This window comes from Cyanistes caeruleus, chromosome 1, assembly GCF_971803275.1.
Source record: "Cyanistes caeruleus chromosome 1, bCyaCae1.hap1.1, whole genome shotgun sequence".
In the NCBI taxonomy this organism is placed as follows: Eukaryota; Metazoa; Chordata; class Aves; order Passeriformes; family Paridae; genus Cyanistes; species Cyanistes caeruleus.
This window is the reverse complement of record NC_141701.1, coordinates 100,028,357-100,051,409: the sequence shown is the minus strand read 5'-3', so window position 1 is coordinate 100,051,409 and position 23,053 is coordinate 100,028,357. Positions and strand designations below refer to the sequence as shown.

The 23,053-nt window shown below is 41.8% G+C and overlaps 1 protein-coding gene across 5 annotated transcripts in view; it reads left to right on the top strand.

Annotated features, from left to right (window-relative positions):
• GLI3 (GLI family zinc finger 3) overlaps window positions 1–23,053 on the top strand; it is a 208,255-nt gene that overhangs the window by 177,676 nt on the left and 7,526 nt on the right. For all 5 annotated transcript variants that reach the window (XM_086844807.1, XM_086844790.1, XM_086844815.1 and 2 more), the window contains exons 11-14: window positions 13,616–13,765; window positions 14,345–14,509; window positions 18,624–18,914; window positions 22,111–22,438. In XM_086844807.1, the coding sequence (XP_086700933.1) occupies window positions 13,616–13,765; window positions 14,345–14,509; window positions 18,624–18,914; window positions 22,111–22,438 (934 nt within the window). The remainder of the gene's footprint in view (window positions 1–13,615; window positions 13,766–14,344; window positions 14,510–18,623; window positions 18,915–22,110; window positions 22,439–23,053) is intronic.

The window sequence follows — 23,053 nt, the reverse complement described above, 5'->3', positions numbered from 1 at the left end:
GGTTTTAACACACTGCTGCTGCTGTCAGCTACTGAGGCTGGATTAATTCTACCAGGGTCTCCTCTGTGATTAGAAATGTTAAAACACACGTTGCCTAGTGGAGATTTTGGCATTGCTTATCACTACCAGCATTTTTCTTTGTAGTTTCTGTGGAAAGTTCTGTGTTTTTAAGTCACTATATTTCCAGTTTTTATAGAAGTTCTTAGTGCCTTTCATTGCTAAACGTGGATCAGGCATTATCTCTTAAGATGAACTGCAGCTTTCATAGGTTATGTATAAGGAGACACTGTGTGCATTTATTGAAAAAAAAAGCTGTTATTCAATAGTCTCTTTCTGCAGACAAAACACTGGTATTTTAATCATACAAACAATTTGTATGTGTCCATGCGGTAAGCACAGGGGCTCTCTTTACAAAAAATTAGAAGGATTTACTGATTGATTTACACAGGAAGATCCTGCTGAGGAATACATTTTCTTTCATTTTAAATGGATCAGTATTAGCTGTGCTGTAATTATTAATAAAGTACTAAAAGTAGAAGCATGATTTTACAAAATTTGGTCCCAGGTTAAACCAAAGGGGGCGCATGTTTTTCAACAAGTCCTATATACAGGCTTAGTACTAGTGCCCATATGTTTAATGCACCTTGAAATGCAGATCCCATTTAAATATCTGACACTTACCTTGCTATTTATCCCCTTTGGGAACAAAGGATTTTCAGCAAAAGGGGCAGTGGTTTAACTTTCTTGTAAAGGATCAGGTATTTTGCTAATCTTCCTTCATAGATAGTTTAACCATTGTACCACTGCCGGAGTTTGGAAGAATTCAAAATCTCATTTGAATGGTACTTTTTAGCTTTTCCTTATTTTCTCTTGCTATAGCCTTTCATAGGTTTCTAAATTGGTTCATGGAATTAAGCAGTTTGTCTCTGCTAATATGAAATTGTACAAAGGTGCTAGAATAGAAGGTTACATTTTAACTCAAAGAGTCTGTTGATTCTAAACTGGTCCAGTGTATTTCCAAACACATGCACTGAAAGGCAGTGTAAATTTTAACAGATTTTTGTCATTACAGCCTTACAATTTTTATAAAACATTTCTCTTTATACATTCATTTGGTGCAGCAGTTGTTGGGATATTTTGCTGGGTACTTTCTTTTTTTTTTTTTTTTTTTTTTTTTCTTCTCTAGGCATCGTTACTCTTAAGCTTTTATTTCTTGGCTCCCCTGCTCTTGTCTGTGCTATGGAATGTAAAGATTAGGAATCTCTTCCAATTTTACTTTCTTGTGAACATGCCCTGTGTTAAAGGAGAATATTATTACTTCTAGCATGATCTGAACCCATGGTTCAATAACTAACTATAAGAGTTGCTAAAGCCTCACTCCTGCAGAGAGCTCAGTGTGTTTGGACCCAGTCGAATTTAATGGGCTCCAGGCTGCCATAAGAGCTCACTGAACCAGGATATGTGCATCTTGGCCAGGAGCAATGGCTGGAATTTATCAAAGCCAAACAATATGGTGGGAGAATAGTTAATTTCAGGTTTAATATATACAGCAGGTCTGATTTCCATTGAAGTCAGATGAGTTATGGTGGCAGGAAGGAGGCCTATAGATTTTGTCTTTTGCAGAAATGTGGGAAAACATCCAAAGTATTTAATTCTGCCTCGTGTGTGCTGGTGTGCTTCTGTCAAAAGCAGGAACGGTATTTTCACTCTTCATACTATTTGCAAATAAGATGAAATACCTTTTTGTAATGCCTCTTTATGATTACTTCCTTCTCATGTGTGCTGGCAGGAGTTCTCTGTGGTCTGTCTTTGCCAGAGAGAAAAATCCAGAAACAGAATATATGCTTTTAAGTGTGTTATACTCACATCTGTAGGAGTGCTAAGTGTCGAGCTGTTCAAGTTTTTCAGGTTTTTTTTTTAAGGTAAGTCCTGTATGTTTTTGTTAAAGATTGTACACAGATGTACACAAGTTCAGATTTGTAAAGAAGAGTAAGCTATTGCTTGCCTTGGGTACTGTCTATGAGGGAGATTTTTAACATGGTTTTCCTGGAAATTCTCCAGCAGTTGCACGTAAAATCAATTTTTATCCTTAAATGCAAAGATCATGAAGCAGAAAATTTAGAAGTTGAGCCTCAGGTGGTTTTCTCTCCTTCCATATTCAGCCACTCCTAGAAGGTATCAGACAGTACATTTTCTAGGCAACATTGACTGGCAGTCTTGGAACCAGTGAAGGGCAGATGTTTGGCCAGTCTTCACCCTCTTCCCCATCCAACTGTAGGAAAACCCCTCTCTTGTTTGTGCACAACTGCTTTGGCTAATTTGAGAGAGGAATGTCTAATGGATTTGAGGGGAATGTGGAGCTCTTTCAGTGTGAATTTCCACTCCTGTGAGCATATGACTTGAAAAAGCATTGCACCTCCTTGCAATCATGCTGTAGAGCTGTTTCCTGAAGGCAGGAGATCTTCTTGCAGCTCAAGCTGTAGAATTCCTGCCTGTAGCCACCTCTCAGAAAGCCTGTGGGAGAGCTTGGATGCATGTGTGATGGAGAAGAATGATAGGAAAGCAGGCAGAACAGGCTGAAGGTCATCAGTGCAGGGCTGGGGTATAGGATTTTGGAGAAGACCACCTTCATTTGCTATTGCACTATAAAGATCAACACCACAGTTTCATCACAATCCGCAGTGGGTCTTAAACCCTTCAGCAAATGGCCTTCATCAGCTTCCTCCTTCCAGCCCTGGTCTTTCAAGACAAGTTTGAATTCTCTATCACTGGTACACACTTCACCTTTCTTTTTTCTCCCTCTACTTCTCTCCTTGGTAGTCTGTTTTGGGGCTCTTGTTAGGCTGCAGGTACCAAATTACCCTATATTTTTCTCATACGTCCTTTACATAGAAGGCAAGTGAAATGTAGATGTAGTTGGGAGACCTAAATGTGAAGAGTGTTAAAAAAAACAAAGTGAGGCAAAGACATACATATACGACACACACATATAACACACACACACACACACATATATAATATATAAGCTAAATTTTGTAAAAGTGAATTCTGTGCATTGCTGGAGTCTTGGTGATGTTGAAAGTTACAATGGAGTTCTACCGGTGATGTTGCCTTTTAAAAAGGAAAAAACCCTACAACAAAAGGTTTTTGTGCAGCTAGCACAGCAGTTCAGATGCTCAGAGCAGCTCTCAGCCTGTGTGTTCAAAAACAGACTACACCAAGAAAGATCCTGTAACAAGTGGAAGTTGGAGAAGAGTTTGCCAGCACACATGCAGTGGTGTGGAGGGTGTAAGACAACCTGCAGGAGCTGTGCAGGGAGCGCTGCGGCGCAGGGAGCTGGGAGGGCAGCCAGGAGAGCTGGGAATCACTGCAGACTGCAGGCAGGTAGGAGAAGGTGTTGGGAGAAACACCAGGAGTGCCCAGCTTGTGGCTGGCCCCTTGTACTCTTCCAGTAGCTCTGCAGGGGCACTTCTGCCCTACAGGCTCCTTTGTCCCAGTGCCCCAAGAACTTGTCATCCTCATGTAACCCTTTTGCATCTCTCCTTGCTTCAGCAGTTCTCAGGAGAGCAGGGCTCCTGCTTGGAGAGCAGAGATTTAACAAAAACATCCCTGTTTGAGGACAATTGACTTGAGCATTTGGCTTGTGGTTTCCACTGCCAATTCCTTCTGCAGCCTCCTCAGGCATATGCAATTAGCCTGTCCCTGGGCAGGTCACAGATTGGGCAGGTGGTTGAAGAGGGAAGTGGAGCTCTTTTTTTTTTTTTTAATAACGTTGTTAAAATAAGGAAGCTGTGATACCTTGCTTGAACTAAGGCAAATGTGATACAAAGCATTAGTGCTGGAGAAAATGTTAAAACCCAGTTATCATGACAGCATACATTGAAAAATTACTTTTCTACAGCTGGGGAAAAAAATAAGGAGTAAAGAAAGCTGGAATTCCTGCACCGTAGTAGCTTAACCTATTAGTGTCCCAGTTAGTAATATAAGAAAACAAGTTCCAAGAAAAACAAGGCACTTGATTTTTGACAGAGTTATGGAAGAGAACATCAGAGAAGAAACAAACCTGAGAATCATCAAAACAGATTCTCTACCACTGTAAAACTGGAATGATTCATGTCCACAGCATTTGTTGCTGTCCTGGCAGAATCTCATTTATTAGATTTTCAGGTTTAGCAAATAAAGATGTGATTTCTGCCCATTGCTTTATAGCTGCATGCTCTGACACAGGAAATCAAGGGAGAGCTGTAAAACATGGCCCTTGCTGGAGTGCATTTTGCTGCTAGCAGACTGAACTGTACTGCATACGTGAATATATGTGTATTAAACGAAACAAGATGTGATCTTATTGGGAAAGAATCCCTGCAATATCCCAGAAGTTCCATTCACTCCTCAGAATATACCAGAGCCTACCAAAAAGCTGTCTAAAACCTGGAAACAGATACAGGCTGAGGGAGTTGGTTCCCCGCCTGATGAGAAAGCTGTGTTTGCTCTGTTGGTATTCTATCACATCCATACTGGATAACTGCTATATCAGAGATTAAAAGAAGGTCATGCTGTATTATGAACCAGTCTTTATTTTTAGGATTAGATAACTTTTCTCTTGTTTTCCCCCCACTGATTCTCTTTATATCCTAAGGGCAGATCCTTTCTCTTGGGTCAGGAATGTAATAAGGCAGGTTTTCCTCTCTCCAGGATATTGTGTCTGTCTCACTGTGTTTAAATTGCCACAGAAAGCTCTTCTGAGCAAAATACAGTATTTTCTTTGTACAAGAGCCAATGATTGACGTATCCATGGGGACTTCTCTGTCTTTAGCATTTAAACATACAAGTTGGATATGTTTAACCTATTGATAGGCAACAAAGACAACTACAGGATTTACTGCAAGAGAACAAAAGAAGTAGAAAGAAAATAACTTTTTTTTTCTGGGTGATTTAGAAATTTTATTGCAGTTGTTAGGGCAGAGAGATAAAAAAAAATATCAGACCTATATTTTCAGCTGAAAGAGAGAGGTGAAAAGCAAACAGTCCTAGTGAGCTGTGTCCTTTGAATTAGCATATTCCTGTTTATTAGTAATACAGTTTCACACTTAGAGAACAAGACTTATCCAATCCCATACGTAAAAAGTCATTTGATTCACCACAGCTTGCTTAAACATCATTTGAGGCAAAAAGCTGATTCCTGCTCAGGCATACAGTAAACTCCACAAAATGCAAAAGTTCATTAGTTATTATTAGTTTGATTGCTCTTGGCCTTTGTGCATTTCATGCTTCTGAACTTGTATGCCCCATGATACAGGGACAGTCTCTGTCCATGTGTTACACTGAACTCAGATCTTTACTAAATTTTTACATATGACTATAAACTCAGTCTTCTCCCAGTAGCAGCTGTGCTCGTCTGGTCCAAGAAAGCTGTTGGCCCCAATTTTTTATTGCAACATCTCTGAGGTTCCCTTCAGTCTGCCGTTTATTTGGGGATGCTCCCTCAAACACTGAAGTCCTTCTTTCTTACTACTTCAGTCCTCTCTTCCAGATATTGGTTTCCATGCTGCCCTTCTCCTGTGTCTGCCACCCCTGTCCTTCTACATACATGTGTTATCTCAAGTTATAAATCATCATAATTTTTGCAGTTGACTTAGGGCTTCTAATTTTGATTCCTCCCTTTCTTCATTGACTGCTGTCACCAGTTCTCAAGGGACAGAAATGGGTATCCAGAACAGCACAGTAATAAATGGGCTTCAAGCATGAATTCAGCTGGAGTGCTGACTGGAGTCTCTTTTTATTCTTATAAGTAAATATTAACAGTCATGGACAGAGAGTTCAAATGTTAAGTTTGTAAAATAGGTTGTTACATTTCCGATTTTCCACATGCTTCAGTCCTTTCTGAAATAACCATTTTTTTAAATGAAACGTTCATTCTGTAGTTAAATTTTTTTTTTTTCTTAATGAGTAAAACATTTTTAGTCACACTGGAGTAACAAATATTTGCAGTATATATTTAATTCTGCATGCTTTTATCCTGGTTTTGGCTGGGAGAGAGTTAATTTTCTTCCTAGTAGCTGGTACATTATATATTTTGGATTCAGTTTGAGAATAAGGTTGATAACATACAGATGGTTTAGTTGTTGCTGAGCAGTGCCTACTCTAAGTGAAGGACTTTTCAGTTTCCCATGCTCTGCCAGGGAGCAGGTGCACAGGAAGCTGAGAGGGTACACAGCCGGGAACAGCTGACCCAGACTGACCAAAGGGATATTCCATACCACAGAGCATCATGCTTAGGATATAAACCAGGGAAAGTTGGCTGGGATGAACAATTGCTGCTCAGGGGTGTGCTGGGCATCAGTGAGCAGGTGGTGACCAAGGGTATTGTGCGTCACTTGTTTCTGTTGGCTATTACTCGTGTCCCTGTTCTTTTCTCCCTTTTCATCATTATCATTATTAGTGCTGTCTTAGTTGTTTTAGGTTTAGTTTAGTTGGATTTTAGACTATCATTATCTCAACCCATGGATTTTACCTTTTTCCACTTCGTCCCATCCTGCTGGCAGGGGCTGGTGGGAATGAACCTGGTAGGTAGTTGTTGGCTAGTGTTAAATTACTACAGCTGTTAAAAAAGCCACACTCCTCTCACATGTAACCCAAAACTATCTGATTATGAAATGTGGCATGCCACTAGTCTTCATTTAGGTTCACAGTCATGAACACATTTCGGGGGAGCAAGGGGCTTCATTTTTTAATAGTGGCAAATGTTGATAATTAAGTATAGAGATTGGTTGGCAAGATCAAACACTGCTAGGTGAGGAGTGCAGTGCACAGACTATTTAGTGTATTCATTATACACCGAGGAAATTGCAGTGCAGTGCTTTTAAGATCCTTAACTGTGTGTATTCCATTTTAGTAAAGGAGTCAAGACTGTGGAGGCACTGACCTGCTTTGGGCAGATCAGCAAATTGTATAAATTGTCATGTTGCTAATCAGTGCTAGCAGAGATCTGTCACAACAGCATTTCTTAAGTCTTCCATAAAGTGTGAAAGACAGCACCAAGAACTCTAATAGAATAACAATAAGTGCATCCAAAAGAAAGGAAGCAGGATTGGAGATAGTCATCTGAGTTTCTCCACAGGCATGTGTCTATGTGGAAGTGCAGAGTTCTTCATGTATAGCTATAGCTTCAGCTTGGCTTTAGGAACTGCAGGCAGGCAGCTTAAGTGTTTATGCCACCATAAGGGCTTAAAGCAGCTTAAGTGCTTCTTCCGTCTCAGGAACTAAAAATGGCTTAAGTATTTATGCCACCCTAAGGACATGGGGTCAAAAGTGTACTCTCAACTTGAGCAGCAGGGAGGTTGAGCAGCAGGCAAAATCTTTAGTAAGGAAAAGACAGGATCTGTACCTATTTTCCATTAGATGGAAAGAGGAAGAAAGAAAGAAAGAAAGAAAGAAAAAGAGAGAGAGAGAGAGAGAGAGAGAGAAAGAAAGAAAGAAAGAAAGAAAGAAAGAAAGAAAGAAAGAAAGAAAGAAAGAAAGAAAGAAAGAAAGAAAGAAAGAAAGAAAGAAAGAAAGAAAGAAAGAAAGAAAGAAAGAAAGAAAGAAAGAAAGAAAGAAAGAAAGAAAGAAAGAAAGAAAGAAAGAAAGAAAGAAAGAAAGAAAGAAAGAAAGAAAGAAAGAAAGAAAGAAAGAAAGAAATTAAAATGCATGCATTGTTCTAACAGAGAGTCGCCGAGGTTAGAGAGAGAGACTCGATTGCAGTGATTGGAATGTGTCCAAGAATTCTGCTGGGGATTTCACTCCATGGAGATGCATTTTTTTTTCCTCCTCACAATGAGATTTCTATTGTCACAGGAGATTTCCTGGCTCACCAGGACCTCCTTTATATCCTGACTTTTTTACGATGCCTTTGTCTGTTCATCTTGCCGTGGATCATGGAGTCAACCTTTATCAAGATGTTAATGAGATGGTAGGGAGGCCCGTCTGATGTCATCTCTCAGTTGCCTGACTACCTAAAATGGTAACAAGGAGCAGTGATGAGTCTCATAGTGCATCCCTGGGGAGCAGGCAAGCTTGGACACTTGCTTATATGCTGTCCTGTCACTGTTCTGAGCACTGATACCATTTTTGCAGTCACTTGGCTATCTCAGGGAGCTGTGTAGGTCAAGAACCTCAGAAGTATGCACACCACTCATGAACAAGTGACTGCTTTTAGTGGGAATCAGAGATCCAAATACTTCTATGAATGTGGCCTTTGGGTTTCCCGGGCCTTAAGTCTCTGCCTCAACTGTGGCCATAGTAGAAGATACTCTTTCCTGAAGTTTGTTGTTAGGTCCACCACCTATGAGGTACTCAGAGGCTTTGGTAATAGTCTCAAGTCTAAAGTGAATGTGAGATCTGTACTTTACACCTAAGCGGGGACAGGGAAGTTAGAATTCTATTACACCAGGTCTGGTGAGCCCTGGTATACTTCACACTGTTCTGGTCAAGAAGGTTGAAGTTGTACTAGAGCAGGTGAAGAGGCTGAGAGAGCCACTAATGGACTAATACAGTCCTCAAAGTGGCAGTGGGGAATCTGAGAACAAAATGACAAATGGAATTTGGGCTTCCCCACCTCAAGCCAAAGCAGGTTAAGGGGGGAATGAGGACTTGATCATTGAAGGGGAGACCAGAAGGAGCTGGTTTATTGAATCCAGCAAATGAAGACAGAGAGGAGAGTGCTGTCTGCCAGTTAGTTAAGGTGGGGAAGGGAGAGAACTAAACACTGCAGGGAAGCAGAGCTGTTTAAGCTAAAGGATAGTGTTGGCACGAGAACAAATGAATTTAAATTGGCTGTGAATAAATCGAAGCTAGAAATTAGTTGCTAACCAGCAGAAGAGTGAGTTTCTAGAAGAGCCTTCCGCTGGGAGCAGAGGGAGCTGATCACCAAGGCACTTAGAAGCTGAAGCTCTGTTCATGACCAGGATTATGTGCAGTGGGACTTGCCATAGCGAGGGGATGGGCCTGATGACCAGGAACCTGTTTCTAGCTGTATGTGGGCTTAAGGACAAATCTACATTCCCTATGCAAAACACAGAAATAAAAGCATTCCCTGCAGGACTTGCAGGTCAGGGACAGCTAATCCCCTTCCAAACCAGCTTCAGAGCTAGTCTGGTACTGCCAGACACAGCCTCTGCATATGTCCTCTCTGTGGGCTCCACAGCTCTCTTGTGCGGGACGAGCTGTGTTCAGCAGCCGTTCCACTCGATGTCTCTTCACCTTTCTCACTTTGTTCCCTAAGCATCAAGTGCAGCAGCTCCACTGGTTTGAGGGACTTCTTGTAGCAGTACAGTACAGTACAGAGGGAGGTTTCTGCTAGAAGATGGTTTAAATGCTGCCTCTGCTTAATGTCTGTGGTAAGATCTAGTGAGAAATTATTTAGCACTTCCTTTATAATTTTTTTTAAAATACAGGGAAATAACTGCGAGAAGATAAAAGTCTGAAATTGTCGCTATATAACTGAAATTAAACGTAATTTTGGCAATGGTGATACACCTTTCACTGCCACTTACTACATGATACCAATACAGCATGGTCTCTGCCCAGTTTTCTCTTAAACTCTAGAGTAGGAAACAGAAATGGGAGATTCTCTGAGTATTCTGCTCTTGCCACCAAATAGCACTTTGCTTTCAGGTGCAGTCTCAGTTACAGTGACATTCTTTTCCTGTTGTTCCTAAGTTTTTCCACTGGTATGGAGAGGCTTTTCCTCCTGCTGTTTGACTACTGTGAGAGCACATTTGGCCTTTGTTTATGTATTGAATAGCTGACGGGTACCATGCAGTCAGCTAGGGCGTGTGCATATTCTCCTTTCTCCTAAAACCTCTCTTGGAGGAGGGAAATGGAGCACTAAGATTGTTGCAGATCCTACCTCCAGTGTCACCTCATCTCATCTGCCACAGTATCAAGTAACAGGTATGGCTGGTATGGATTACACAAGACCATGTATGATTTTAGGCATTCCCTTTTCAATAGTATTTGTTACCATTTCAGCATTTATGCTTCCAGCATACTGTGGATTGAATTTCCCTTTACCTGTGTTTTTTGAGATTGCCCAGTAGAGAAGACAGGCAAACTTCAGGCTTCATTTCAATTAATCTGGTGTGGTTTTATGCTCTGGAATTGAAATCCATCTTGGAGCTTCCTCCTTGAAAGGCAGGTCATTCTGAGACCAAAATCAGTATTTAGGTCACCTCCCTCTGTTCGTTTTAGGGTGTTTTGGAACTGGATGATAATAATAACATTTTTTAAAGAAAATGAAATGAGCCAGGACAAACAGAGGTTTGGTAATGAACATTGAAGTAGCATGAAAGTGACTGGTATTCTGCAAATGACCCCTGTTTAGCAGCTTTTTGGAGCTGTGTGCAGTGGGAGATAGCTTGTAGAATTCCAGCTTTTAATGGGGGCTTTTTTTTCAGGTCAGAAATTCTTAATAATACAGAGCTGGTGCTTCAGAGCCTTATGCTAGCAAACCTGACACTAGGGAGTAATATCATTGGCTTTCATGAGCCTATTTACTGTAATAAGGATTACAGACATAAGTAAAACTTGCAGGTTTGGGCCCACAAAATTAAAAGAAAAGCCTTTTCACACCCTGAAACTGCATCAAAATTCAATTTCACCAGGAAAAAAAAATCCTTCTGATCTAGTCCCTGGAATGTGACATTTCATGGGTGTAATAAGGTTACAAACAGATTATAAAATGAAACCCTATAAATCCTTATTGTACTGTACCAAAGCTTCTGCTTTGCATAATACTCTTATTCCTGACTGTTCTTTGTTTTACAAGCTCAAAACTGTTCATTTCCTCTCATAATAGAGACCAGGGAGCCAAAAACACCGTGTAAAATCCAAAGGTAATTATCTGAGTCAAGGAACCTGAATGCCAGAGTTCACAAACTTCTGAACTTTTCTAAATGGTGTTGTTTGCACAGTGAGACCTCCCTCCTTTTTAAACATGTTGCAAAAATTGTACATTCTTTCTGTCAAATGATAATGGTAAAAAATCCCAGTGTAGATTTAGTTCATGGCTTTCATTTGTGTGGTTCCGCCTGTAGGTCCATAGCAGATAACAGACAAGTTTTCTCACCATATCTTGAGCCAGTGAGAGTGTTTGAATCTCAGGATTACAAAAACTGTGAATCTCTGTACCTGAGTACACTGCTGGTGCTGATTTTGTGTCTAGCAAGTGTCTTCCTCCAGACCAGCATTTCAGTATTTGGACGTATTTGTAGGTCTGCTAAAATATCACCCCTCTGCAAAAAGCAATTAAGCAGCTTACCTGTGAACCAAAATAAATTACCTGAATTAGCAGATCACAGGCTCATTTATTCCAGGCTTTCCCTAAAGGTGAGGATCCTCAGAGGGATTGGATGAGAATGAGATGGATTTGTGGGTGAGCTCTCAAGGGCCACTTGGAGCATCAGAGCAATCAGGGAGAACAGCACAAAGAGGGGTTGGATTGTAGGAAGATCAGAGAGTCTAGGAAAGGATTGATAAATAAGAGAGCAGGGCGAATGTATGGAGGGCCACAGTTGTGGGAGACCAGAGGATGATTACAAGATACTTGACAGGTAAGGTGGTGATGGAGAGAGGCAAATGATCACCACTCTTGGCAAGTTCTGTCAGCTGCTGCAGTGAGCCTGGGCTGGGGAGGGAGTGAGGAAAGGACTTTTAGGCCCATGAGAAAGGTCAGTTTTAGAGGATTGTCATGCTGTTAAAGGCTAGAGGTCTGGAGCACAGGGACCAAGCTGATTTGAAGGGACAAAGAGAAAAAAACTGTCCTATGGAGATTTTCTCTGAAAGAGCCTCCATGGTGCCCGAGTGTCCACGCAGCAGGAGGTAAAAGGAGGTGCTGTGGTAAAGTGATTGAACCTCCTGCCTTGAGGTTTTTGTATCAAATGGAGAGCCTGTGTCACACACTCAAGTTTCATCCCCCCCCAGCTGTGGAGGTTTAACCACATAATGCACTCTGTAATGTTTACAGAGAGATTTGGCCATGAATTACTTGAATGCATTAAATTTTGTCCTGTTACTTCTTTTCTCTTTCAAGAGAGAGCACACATTACACCCATTGAACTCTTTTGATACCATTTCACAGAGCAAGGCATGTGCTTGCTTCTGGCAGAGGTGTGTGTTTTATCAATGGCTACAAAGCTGCACTAGGAACATTAACTCTTGCAGATTTTTTGCACTCGTATGTTGCCAAGCACCTCTGCTCTGGTCATGCATCCTGTGCCCCATAACAGCTTAAAAGAAATGGCAATAAAGTTTCAGGAAAAGAGCTGTCATCTTTTACAGGCAGTGGATGTCTGTTTTACATGGCAATGGTGCATAATTTTGAACATACGTGATTTTATGTGGCTTTCTGACTGATTTCAAGACAAAAAGATTGGGATTATCTTCTTTGTGTTCCAGTTTGAACTACTGAGTTTCTGTATGGCTAGCATTTTCTGTGGGCCCATTACGGAACAGATACAGATTGCATCCCTGCGCTGTGATCACATAAAAACCGGAGATTTTTTTTGGTGGTACCTTAGTGGGAATAATGTCATTCGCTGAGTAATGCAGCCATCTAGTGGCACAATGACAGAAGTACGGCAGTGTGGAATGATTTCTCCAAGAGAGTCTGGGAGGATGAGTCGGGTAGCCCCTATCGGAAAAAAGACTGAAAGTCCAGGTGTAGTTTTCTTTCCTTTTGTTTTCTAAACTCGTGCAAAAATATTCAAACAGTTAAGCCTTAAAAAAAAAACAAATCAATTTTGAGGCCGACCCTACTTCACCTGCCTGTTTCCACTCAAACACAGAGAGAATGAAATCCAATTTAAAATGCTTTAATGAGCTAGATCTTACTGAAAGAAACAGAACAGGCTAATTTTGTGGAAAAGTAGAAGGTACACAGCCCTGTCCTGCTTCTGGATACACTCACGTGGATGACACTGACCACAGAAAGACATGCCTGTGAGGCAGCAGGGCTGGGGCAGATGTCACTCCCACACACATTCAGACAGAGCCAGACTTGGCAATGGCAAAAACTGGCTTGATGTATGCTTCAGTACTCAGAGTTTATATTCACAGTGTGTAGGGGTTTATTTCCACCGCCACGACCTGTACATTTACGGAACCAAATGCGTTTACTGAGAGAAAATATGGGTAACAGGGAGTGAGTTGAAATTTGGGGTGGAAACTTGATTTAGCAGTTGTGTTGATTTTTCGGGTTGGAGGATATGTTTCTAAAGGCCCGATTTGTAAACCTTTTGTTTATGTTGAGCAGCACTTAAGTGAGCACTTCTCTGCTCTGCAAAAGCAGTACCCAGTGTGAATCACCCAGTGCATGAGATTATCCAGGATCCATTTATCAGCTTGTATCCCTGGGGCCTGATCCAAAGTCTGTTGATCTCAGTAGAAAAAAATCCATGGGCCTTAGTGACTTCCAGTAGGATCTATAATTTGAACCCTGTGGTCACTTGGAAGTGCAGATTATCTTATTCTTTCGGTACCGCAAGGACCTGGTTCTCAACTGAATCTCTAGTGCTTTTCCAGTGTGAAATTGCAGTAATTGTATTTCTGTTAAGCTGTAATCTCTGTTCCACCTGAACAGCATATCAACAATGACCACATACACGGTGAGAAGAAAGAGTTTGTGTGCCGATGGCTGGACTGTTCCCGGGAGCAGAAACCTTTCAAAGCCCAATACATGCTGGTGGTCCACATGAGGAGACATACAGGGGAAAAGCCACACAAATGCACTGTAAGTAAAGGGGCCTGAGCTCCAGGCTTGTACAGGGAAGCTGGGGCTGTGAGGAGAACAAAAAGAGCAGGACGAGTGCTGCATTCTCTGAGCTTTTGTCTGTCAGACCCTTGTGGAGAGGAGACTGCCATGTCTGTTTTGTTATCCATCACAACCAGATGGCAAAAGCTTCAGGAGAGGATGATTTGGCCCACTTCATCAAGTTTAAAGTAAAGAAGCCCTAAAAGGCATTATTAAACAGGGCTCAGTTTGCTTAATTATTTAAAGACACTTTCTCTTACAGAGCTTGATATTACTGCTGGCCACCAGCCTCTGGGTGGCTTTGCAATGGATTTCAGTCTTAGTCAAAGTAGGCAAACACTATGCTCTCCTGTAAGAAAATATTTACATAATGCTGAAAGCATTTTAACTTGAGCTGTGGTGGAGTTTGCTTGGGTTAAATTAAAACCCTCCCAATCAAACCTACATTGGACAAGGTTATGAGGGCTTGGAAAACTTCTAAACTTTTATAAGTCCACTTTTACTGTTTCCTGCAAGTCTAAAGATTAAAACTAAACCAGACTTATTTCTCATCTGCAGTTTGAAGGTTGTACAAAGGCCTACTCCAGACTAGAAAACTTGAAAACGCACTTGAGATCTCACACTGGAGAGAAACCCTATGTGTGCGAACATGAAGGCTGCAACAAAGCTTTCTCCAATGCATCTGACAGGGCCAAGCACCAAAACAGGACTCATTCCAATGAGGTAAGTAAGCACAGCTTCAGAAGATTAATATAATTCATTGTTGAACAGACTTTCAGTGTGGTCATAGCAATCTATTACAGACGACAGGCACAGCAACCCTCGGCAACCTGAAAGGAATGTAAGATCTGGATGACTCTTACAGCACAGTATGTCATACAGACCTGGCATTTTATTATGTGTAAGAGAGTTTGAGTGAGGGAGTCTAATGGAAACACATGGATTAACTTGGGACAGATCCTGTTCTCCCTGTAAAATTAGGATTATTTTTTCCTCTGATGCTGGAAGGGCTTGTTGAGTGCCTGAACCCATCCCCATGCCTGAGTTGGCACCAGGTATCTGCTGGGATGCAGCTTCCCCAGAATACTTCAGGGTGCTGCAGACAGCCAGTTTCTGCATTTGAAATCATGGGCTGCCTTTTAAGTTCTGAGTTAATGCCTTTTCTTCTCTTCTCTGGCCTCTTTCACTCTTTCTTTCCATCCTGAGCAGACCTCATGGACTACACAGGATGGCCAGGGTATCAGACCCAGCCAGCATGGGTTTAGGAGGGGTAGGTCCTGATCTCCTTTTTATGTCCTCTTATGACCTGCCTGGTGGATGCAAGAAAGGCTGTGGATGTTGTCTATTTGGACTTCAGCAAGGCCTTTGACACTGTCTCCCACAGCACACTCCTGGAAAAGCTGGCAGCCCATGGCTTGGACAGGAGCACTCTGTGCTGGGTTAGGAACTGGTTGGGTGGTTGGGCCCAGAGAGTGGTGGTGAACGGTGCTGCATCCAGCTGGGGGCCCGTCACCAGTGGTGTCACTCAGAGCTCTGTGCTGGGGCCAGTTCTGATCAATATCTTTATTGATGACATGGATGAAGGTATTGAGTCTTTCATTGGTAAATTTGTGGATGACACTAAGCTGGGAGTGTGTGTTGATCTGTTGGAAGGTGGGAGGGCTCTGCAGAGAGACCTGGAACAGTTGGATGGATGGGCAGAGTTCAGAGGGATGAAGTTTAATAAGTCCAAGTACTGAGTCCTGCATTTTGGCCACAATAATCCCCTGCAGTGTCATAGGCTGGGGACAGTGTGGCTGGACAGTGCCCAGGCAGAAGGGGACCTGGGGGTACTGGTGACAGCCAGCTGGACATGAGCCAGCAGTGTGCCCTGGTGGCCCAGAGGGCCAATGGCCCCTGGCCTGGATCAGGAATAGTGTGGCCAGCAGGAGCAGGGAGGTCATTCTTCTCCTGCACTTGGCACTGGTGAGGCCACACCTGGAGTGCTGTGTCCAGTTCTGGGCCCTCAGTTCAGGAAGGACCTTGAGATGCTTGAGCACCTCCAGAGGAGGCAGTGAGGCTGGTGAGGGCCTTGGAACACAAGCCCTGTGAGGAACAAGTGAGGGAGCTGGAGCTGTTTAGGCTGGAGAAACAGAGACTCAGAGGTGACTTTAGCCCCTCTCCACAGCTGCCTGAAAGGTGGCTGTAGGCAGGTTGGGGTCGGTCTCTTTTTCCAGGCAGCAACTGATGGAGCGAGAGGACACAGTCTTAAGCTGTGCCAAGGGAAATTTAGGTTGCATATTAGGGAAAAGTTTGTTATGGAAAGAGTAATAAAGTACTGGAATGGTCTGTGTGGGAAGGTGGTGGAGTCACTATCCCTGGATGTGCTTAGAAAGCAGATGGGATATGGCACTCAGTGCCATGGTTTAGTTGGGGTATTAGGTATTGGGTAATTGAGGTATTAGGGCATGGGTTGATCTTGAAGGTCTCTTCCAAACAGTGATTCTGTGATTCTGGGACTAGGGATGCAGCAGAGGAAATACAACTTTTCTCAAGGAAACCAGCTGTGGCAGTCACAGCTGTTTCCCAAACACTCAGCATAACTTCTCATTACTGTGTTTCCTGTTACTGCTTCCTCCTTTTTCAGGAAGCACACCATCTTCATGCATTGTCCATGTTTTATTACCCTATTTCAAGTTGCACAGAGAGTCACATTGTCTCATTCTCACAACTCAGAATCAAATCTCCTCTCCTTGACACGTCCCTGAACTCCTTCACCTCTAGCCTAAACCTGGAAGTACTGGGAGGGCGGGATGTACCATAGCAGCTATATCCATTTCTACACAGCTTGGATCTTTCTTTAGCTGGTACTGGGTAGTTGCAGGCATACACAATGGCCAGCAGGGATGCTCCAGGGAGCATTCATCTTCTTCCAGTCCCTGCCCTGCAGTATCTCGTTAGTCAAAAGGGAAGCAGAGGGCATTGCACATCTCTGAGTTTCCTCATCCCCGCTGTGTTTTCAGCAGCCCAAGCAATAATGGCACTGAAGCCCTGCAGTGATTTAGTGAATGGTCACCAAGGTAGAAGGAAGTTCACCGAGTTTTGCCAATAACTGCCTGAGCTTTCTTTTCTCATACACTGAACTAATCTGTATGCTGCCTAGTTGATGATTTAGATCTTCTCTTACTTAGCAATGTGACCTGCCCTGTGTTAAGATCAGAATTTGTGTCTAACAGTAAGTCAACCAGAGAAATTTTATGCTGCATATGATTTCTGATAGGTGCAGCCACGGGGGCAAATGAAATGTTTACTTCACCATTACTTCACACCAAAACAGGCTAATCTTCTAGGGCAACCTATACTGGTGGAATGATGTTAATACCATGAAAAACACAGACCAAATTCAGCAGTTTGCAGTGCCATTTTGGTTTTCAGTAGGTAACCTACAGAGAGCTTTAAAAGCAGCTGACATCTCTTGATTACGATATGCCTTACTCATGTAGAGGAGAACTAAGGGACTTGTACTTCTGTAGCAACTTGAGAAAACCTGCCTTAGTAGATCAACATTGTCTCTAAACTGCTCATTTTTACTCCTATTCAGGTAAGTGGGAGGGTTTTTCCACTGATGTCAGTGGAAGCAATCTCAGGCCTTAGACAGCTATGGCAAAGCTATATTTGTCCAAGGCTCCACAGTGCCATGTGTAAGCAGACACAAAACCCCTCTGAGAAACTCTGCATGAGGGTCTCTTTCTATTTTTTGAAGGCTAGTATAAAAAAAAAACCAAAACTTTAAAATAGTAGTTTTGTGGAAATAATTCAGTAATAAAAGTGTGTGAACAATACTTTGCTTCCCAGGGCAATTAAAGGATTTAGGAAGTGCTCAGCTCTTCTTTTTAATACCCTCATAATACAAGAACAAAGGCTTTGTTAATTTATAAGACAGTAAATTTACTTTATTCTACATTGCTTAGTCAGCTATAGAAATTCACAGATAAAGGAAGTGGTTTCTTAAAAAATGAGTGATGAGTTATGCTTGTAGCAGTAATAATAGTGCATCTATTTCTGCAACATGAAAATGTTCATGGCACTGTATCTTATGCTTTGACTGGTGATCTGAAGGAGCCAGAAAAAAAAAAAAAATGCTTCCTCGGTTAATTCTGCCTGAACAAATGGCCCAGCACCTTTTGAAGTGGGTTGTTTCTCTCAGTGTCAAGTAGTAGGCATTAGGCATATGGGGAACACTATCAAACTGCTGAGGGCAAGGGACAAGGTTGAAAACTAGACCAGTCTTCATAAGTGGCCATAGCTCGGTTGACTCTTCTGCTAAGATAAGTGAAAGCTGTGCTAGTTGGTAGCCGTGAGAGACTCTTCCCTCAATCAGCTGTGCAGCACTAATTGCTACTTTCTGAACCAAGGGGAGCTAATGGTTTTGACTGGGTACAGTCACAGTTCAACAGGACAAGGGGTGATAGCTTTAAACTGGAAGAGGGTAGATTTAGATTAGTTAAAAGGAAGAAATTATTTACTGTGCGGGTAGTGAGTTTCCCAGAGGTAGAGGTTTCCCAGAGAAGATGTGGATGCTTCATTCAAGGAGTGTTCAAGTGTTCAAGGCCAGGTTTGAATGTGGCTTTTACCAAGAGGTCCCTGCCCATGTTGGAAGGGGAGTGGATAATTAGATAATCTTTAAGGTCCCTTCCAACCCAAATCATTCTATGATTCAGTTGTTGAAGAGACCATAAATTAGGTAAAAAATTCACTGTGAAAGCATTTAACTGCGACACCAGCTGTGCTCCAAGGAGTTCTTCAGGAGTCCCACATGGAATTGAATCTGACATAGGTGGTTTTTGTGTCTTGTCAGAAACCATATGTTTGCAAGATACCGGGCTGCACGAAGCGCTACACAGACCCCAGCTCTCTCCGGAAGCACGTGAAGACCGTGCATGGCCCGGAGGCACATGTCACCAAGAAGCAGCGGGGAGACATCCACCCACGGCCTCCTCCACCAAGAGACCCAGGCAGCCACTCTCAGACCCGGTCACCAGGCCATCAGACTCAGGGTGCACTTGGTGAGCAGAAGGACCTCAGCAACACTACCTCAAAGCGTGAAGAATGCCTCCAAGTGAAAGCGGTCAAGTCAGAAAAACCAATGGTATGCAATACACCGTGCCACTCCCTTTGTCCTTTTCTTCCTTCCTTAATAATCCCTGTATGAAATTCTCAAGTCTGTAACCTCTAGCTCACAAGGTTTGGTTTTGTGAGGTCTTTTTCTGTGTTTACATGGCAAAATGTTTTTAAAGCCTAATAGCAAATAAAAAGATGACATCTAGTATGTGTAATATGGAGTAAGCGTGGTGCTGGCAGCTGCCACAATAATTGTTTCTCTTAAAAAGCTCCATCTTCTGGAATAAGCATAGTATAAGAAAATCATGGTTTAAAAAAATAACACGTTTTTTCCACTCTTCTGTTTCCAGAAGAAAGATGGTGAATCTGAATCTTGCAGGCTGAAAGCCAGAAAAAGAAAAAAACCAAACCAAACCACAAGAAATCCAGATTACTAAAATGATGGTATTGATGATGATCATTTTTGGAGAACCTAGGGAAACAATCAGATTTTAGGGGCTTGAGGCTTTTGGGTTATAGATCAAACTGAAGCAGGATGAATTGAGTTTCTTAAACAGCAGATGGGCATCTTTTTAATAACATCTCTGTTGTGATGTGACCTCTTATGCTTATCTGATGCTTAACTCAAGTTAACCTAGTCCAAGTTTAACTAAATCGACAGTCTGCAAGTCTGGTTTACCTTAACGTATTGCATTAAGCTATTGAAAGGACTGTATTCCATTTTTTGAGATGCTATCTTAAATACACAGGTTCTTTTATTTGCCTGAATTTCATGTGCCATCTGCCCTCTTCACAAGGGTTAATTCAAAGGCAGCCACTCCATCCTCTTCCCCATCTGGGTCTATGATTCATCTGTATCCAGCCCCTGGGGAATACAAATATGAGCCCTCCAAATTCTGCTCATACTGTTAATCATGCTGCAATTCAAAGTGATTACTCACTGAAATGTGAGTTACTGCTATGTTGTGCCTAAGGCTTATGCTCAAACTGTTCAGTATTAATACTGAATTAAAGAACTTTGAAGGGCTGGGAGTAAACTCCTGCTGAAGTTTAAAGGAAGTCCTCTGCCATCTTTGCTGATAACTACTACCTTAGTTTACAAAGGAGCAAAGTCTCTTTTGCTTTGCTAGGTAAACATGTAGCATTATTGAGGCATGTTGAACACAGTTCTAACAGGAAAATTTGTGCAAGAGGGGTACTAATGCCTATAGCTTACATAGTATTAAATATTTTTTGTGGAAAAGTATATTTTAAAAATAATTCTGTTTCTTGTTTTTCATTGCATGTATGAATTAAGGTATATTTTCTGGTTTTCAACTAATCCAATGTCTTTTCTGTCTAATGCTCTTAAATGTCTTATTCTAACTTCCTAAGGACAGTGGGTAATAAGGTGAGGGCATTTTAACTTTTCTGCTGTTTTTCTTATTGCAACATTATTTATGTTTTTATTTTAGTCTTCTGCCTGTTGTTCAATAATTCCTTTATTTAGTAATGTGCAATCCATCAAGCACATTCCCAGTTGTAATGTTGTGAGCATTTTGCAACACTTGACATGTGAAAAATCTGGCTTATATTGGTGAAACATCTTCAGAAATGTCTTTGTACTTTCCCCTCTAGATGACACATCCATTTTTCTTCTGTATTGCACATTTAGAAATGTATGTCCTGCATAATACAGTTCTTATTTCTGTACCCTACCTCACTGTGATCTTGACATGTGCTACAAGAACAGGCTTCTGATCACTGTTACTCTTCTTCCATATGGCATGGAGCTATTGTCCAGAAGCACAAACTTTCTTCTGTATAACAACTGTTATTTCTATTCTTGTCACCAAATCTGCTATGGCCAGGATTTGGAAATTAACTTGCTCAGTGTGGCCTCATAAATTCTAAGTATCATCATTCAAGTTAGAAATAATAAAATAGTTATTGAATCTCAAATGGACTCCTTAAGGGCATGAAACTACAGTAGTGCAATGAATCTGAATCTTCATTCATTGATGTTTAAAGTGAGAGTTGTCCCTGCCACTTCAGAAATTCAAGACAGCATTTTTCAGTAAGATGTACATAAAGATCACAGAGTGGCAGAAAAAAAACAAAACCAAAAAACAAAACCACATCAGAAACCCTAAAAGTTAAATACTTACACGAAACTGTTCTTGTGAGCAAAATGATACTGCATGCCCCACTGATTTGTGATCACACTGATAGAACCTTACAGTGAGATATTAAATCCAGAGACTTCTGTCTGTCTTTGTTTTGTCTGTCAGTTTGTCAATTTTCCCATTCTTTTACGAGAACTTCATAAAATATCTGAAAAGTAAATCAAGCCTGTGTTTCCCCACAGCAAGAGTTCTGCTAGAGCAGCAGGGAACACTCCCTGTTAAGAAAGAAGATGCTATTGTGGCATATTTATATCCCTTCAGATTAGCAGCCTGTATTGTCTACTTAAAGTCTTGCACTTCAGATCTTAAATTCTAATTAAACAAAGGATTTGATTCAGTAGATCATCCCTTGATTCAGGCCAGAGGTGGTGTAAGTTAGGTGGTATAAGAGGTATAAGAGGAGGTGTAAGTTAGACCTGAGTGCTGCCAGGGTCATGAGATGCTGATAATATGACACAGTATTTTTTGCACTGATGCTTTGTCCCTGTTTTATTACATGCCAACATTTCAGGCCAACCACTGCTTGTAACAATGAGCCTTAAGCCTGGAAAATGCTTACATTCTTTGGCCACAAGTCTAATTAAAAAAACCCAAATTCCAATGTTGTTGGAGTCTTGTTTGTTTGTTTGCAAGCCTAGCAGTGTAAACTAATACCTTGTAACATGGCTGAATTCTGGTTTGGTTTTTCTGAGCTGCAGCTTCAGTTGGGAACAGCACATTAAGCAAAGTATGGTATCCATCCGTAGGTGCTCACAAATGGCTTGAAGTGATAGAAGTAACTCTGGGAATAATTTGGATAAATGTCTTATGGAGATATATTAAATACCATCAGCAACATGTGAAAGGGAACTTTAGTCTTGTGCTTTACAGTGCCATTCACTGCAGTTGAAGCCAATATCTAGAAAGCTTCTATATGAATGATCACTGTTATCATTTAATGCTGAACTTTTCTGTACCTATATCTTTGGCTCCATTTAGACCTTCATTTAGCACAAATGCTCTGGTTGACATTGTTTGCTTAATCCTCACACTCTTTTGTCTCTTACTTCCCTCCAACAGACATCTCAGCCAAGCCCTGGTGGTCAGTCTACATGCAGCAGCGAACAGTCCCCCATCAGCAACTATTCCAACAATGGGATCGAGCTTACTCTGACCGGTGGTGGTAGTGTAGGAGACCTCAGTGTCATCGATGAAACCCCAATCATGGACTCTACCATTTCCACAGCCACCACAGCACTTGGCTTACAGGCCAGGAGGAATATGACAGGGACCAAATGGATGGAGCAAGTGAAATTAGAAAGGTTGAAACAAGTTAATGGAATGCTTCCAAGACTGAACCCCGTTCCACCTTCCAAAGCCCCGACCTTGCCGCCTCTCATAGGAAATGGTGAGATAGACGTAATAAGAGTGATAATGCTTTTTGTCCCTTATCTTGCTGCTTCCTAGCTCAGTCTTGCAACTCTTGCAGGAGTTGCACAGCTTAGGGAACTCAGCAGCTGTGAAATGGTTTGTAAATTGTTCACTTTCTGTTTGTGCCCTCATTGCAAGTCCTTCTACCCACCCTCTGAAAAGTCAGATAGTCCCTGTGTTTTACAGAACAAGGGATAGCAGGGGAGCCATGAATCACATTTTAAATATCCCCTACAGTTAAAGGTTTTGACCCAAGATCATCAAAATTCTGTCCTGCTTTGAGGCAAGGCAGAAGAAATAAATACCTGTGAATTTATTGTATGGAAGTCTTTCTGTTGAGGCCCTTGCAAGGCAGCCTTTGCAGCAGCGCGGTGGGCTTCCCTTTAAATAACCTGTTCCCACACATAGAAGGAATCATAATGTACGGATGCTGCTGCTGCTGCAAAGAGCAGATATCCATGAATGGGAGCAAGGCCAGGCTGAACTCTAAAGATCCCCAGTTGTTTTCCTCCAAAGAGCTGCTCATGACCAAATTGGATGTTGCTGCTGCCCCTATTTTGCCTACAGCATGCCTGTAGGTTTCTGGGCTCCA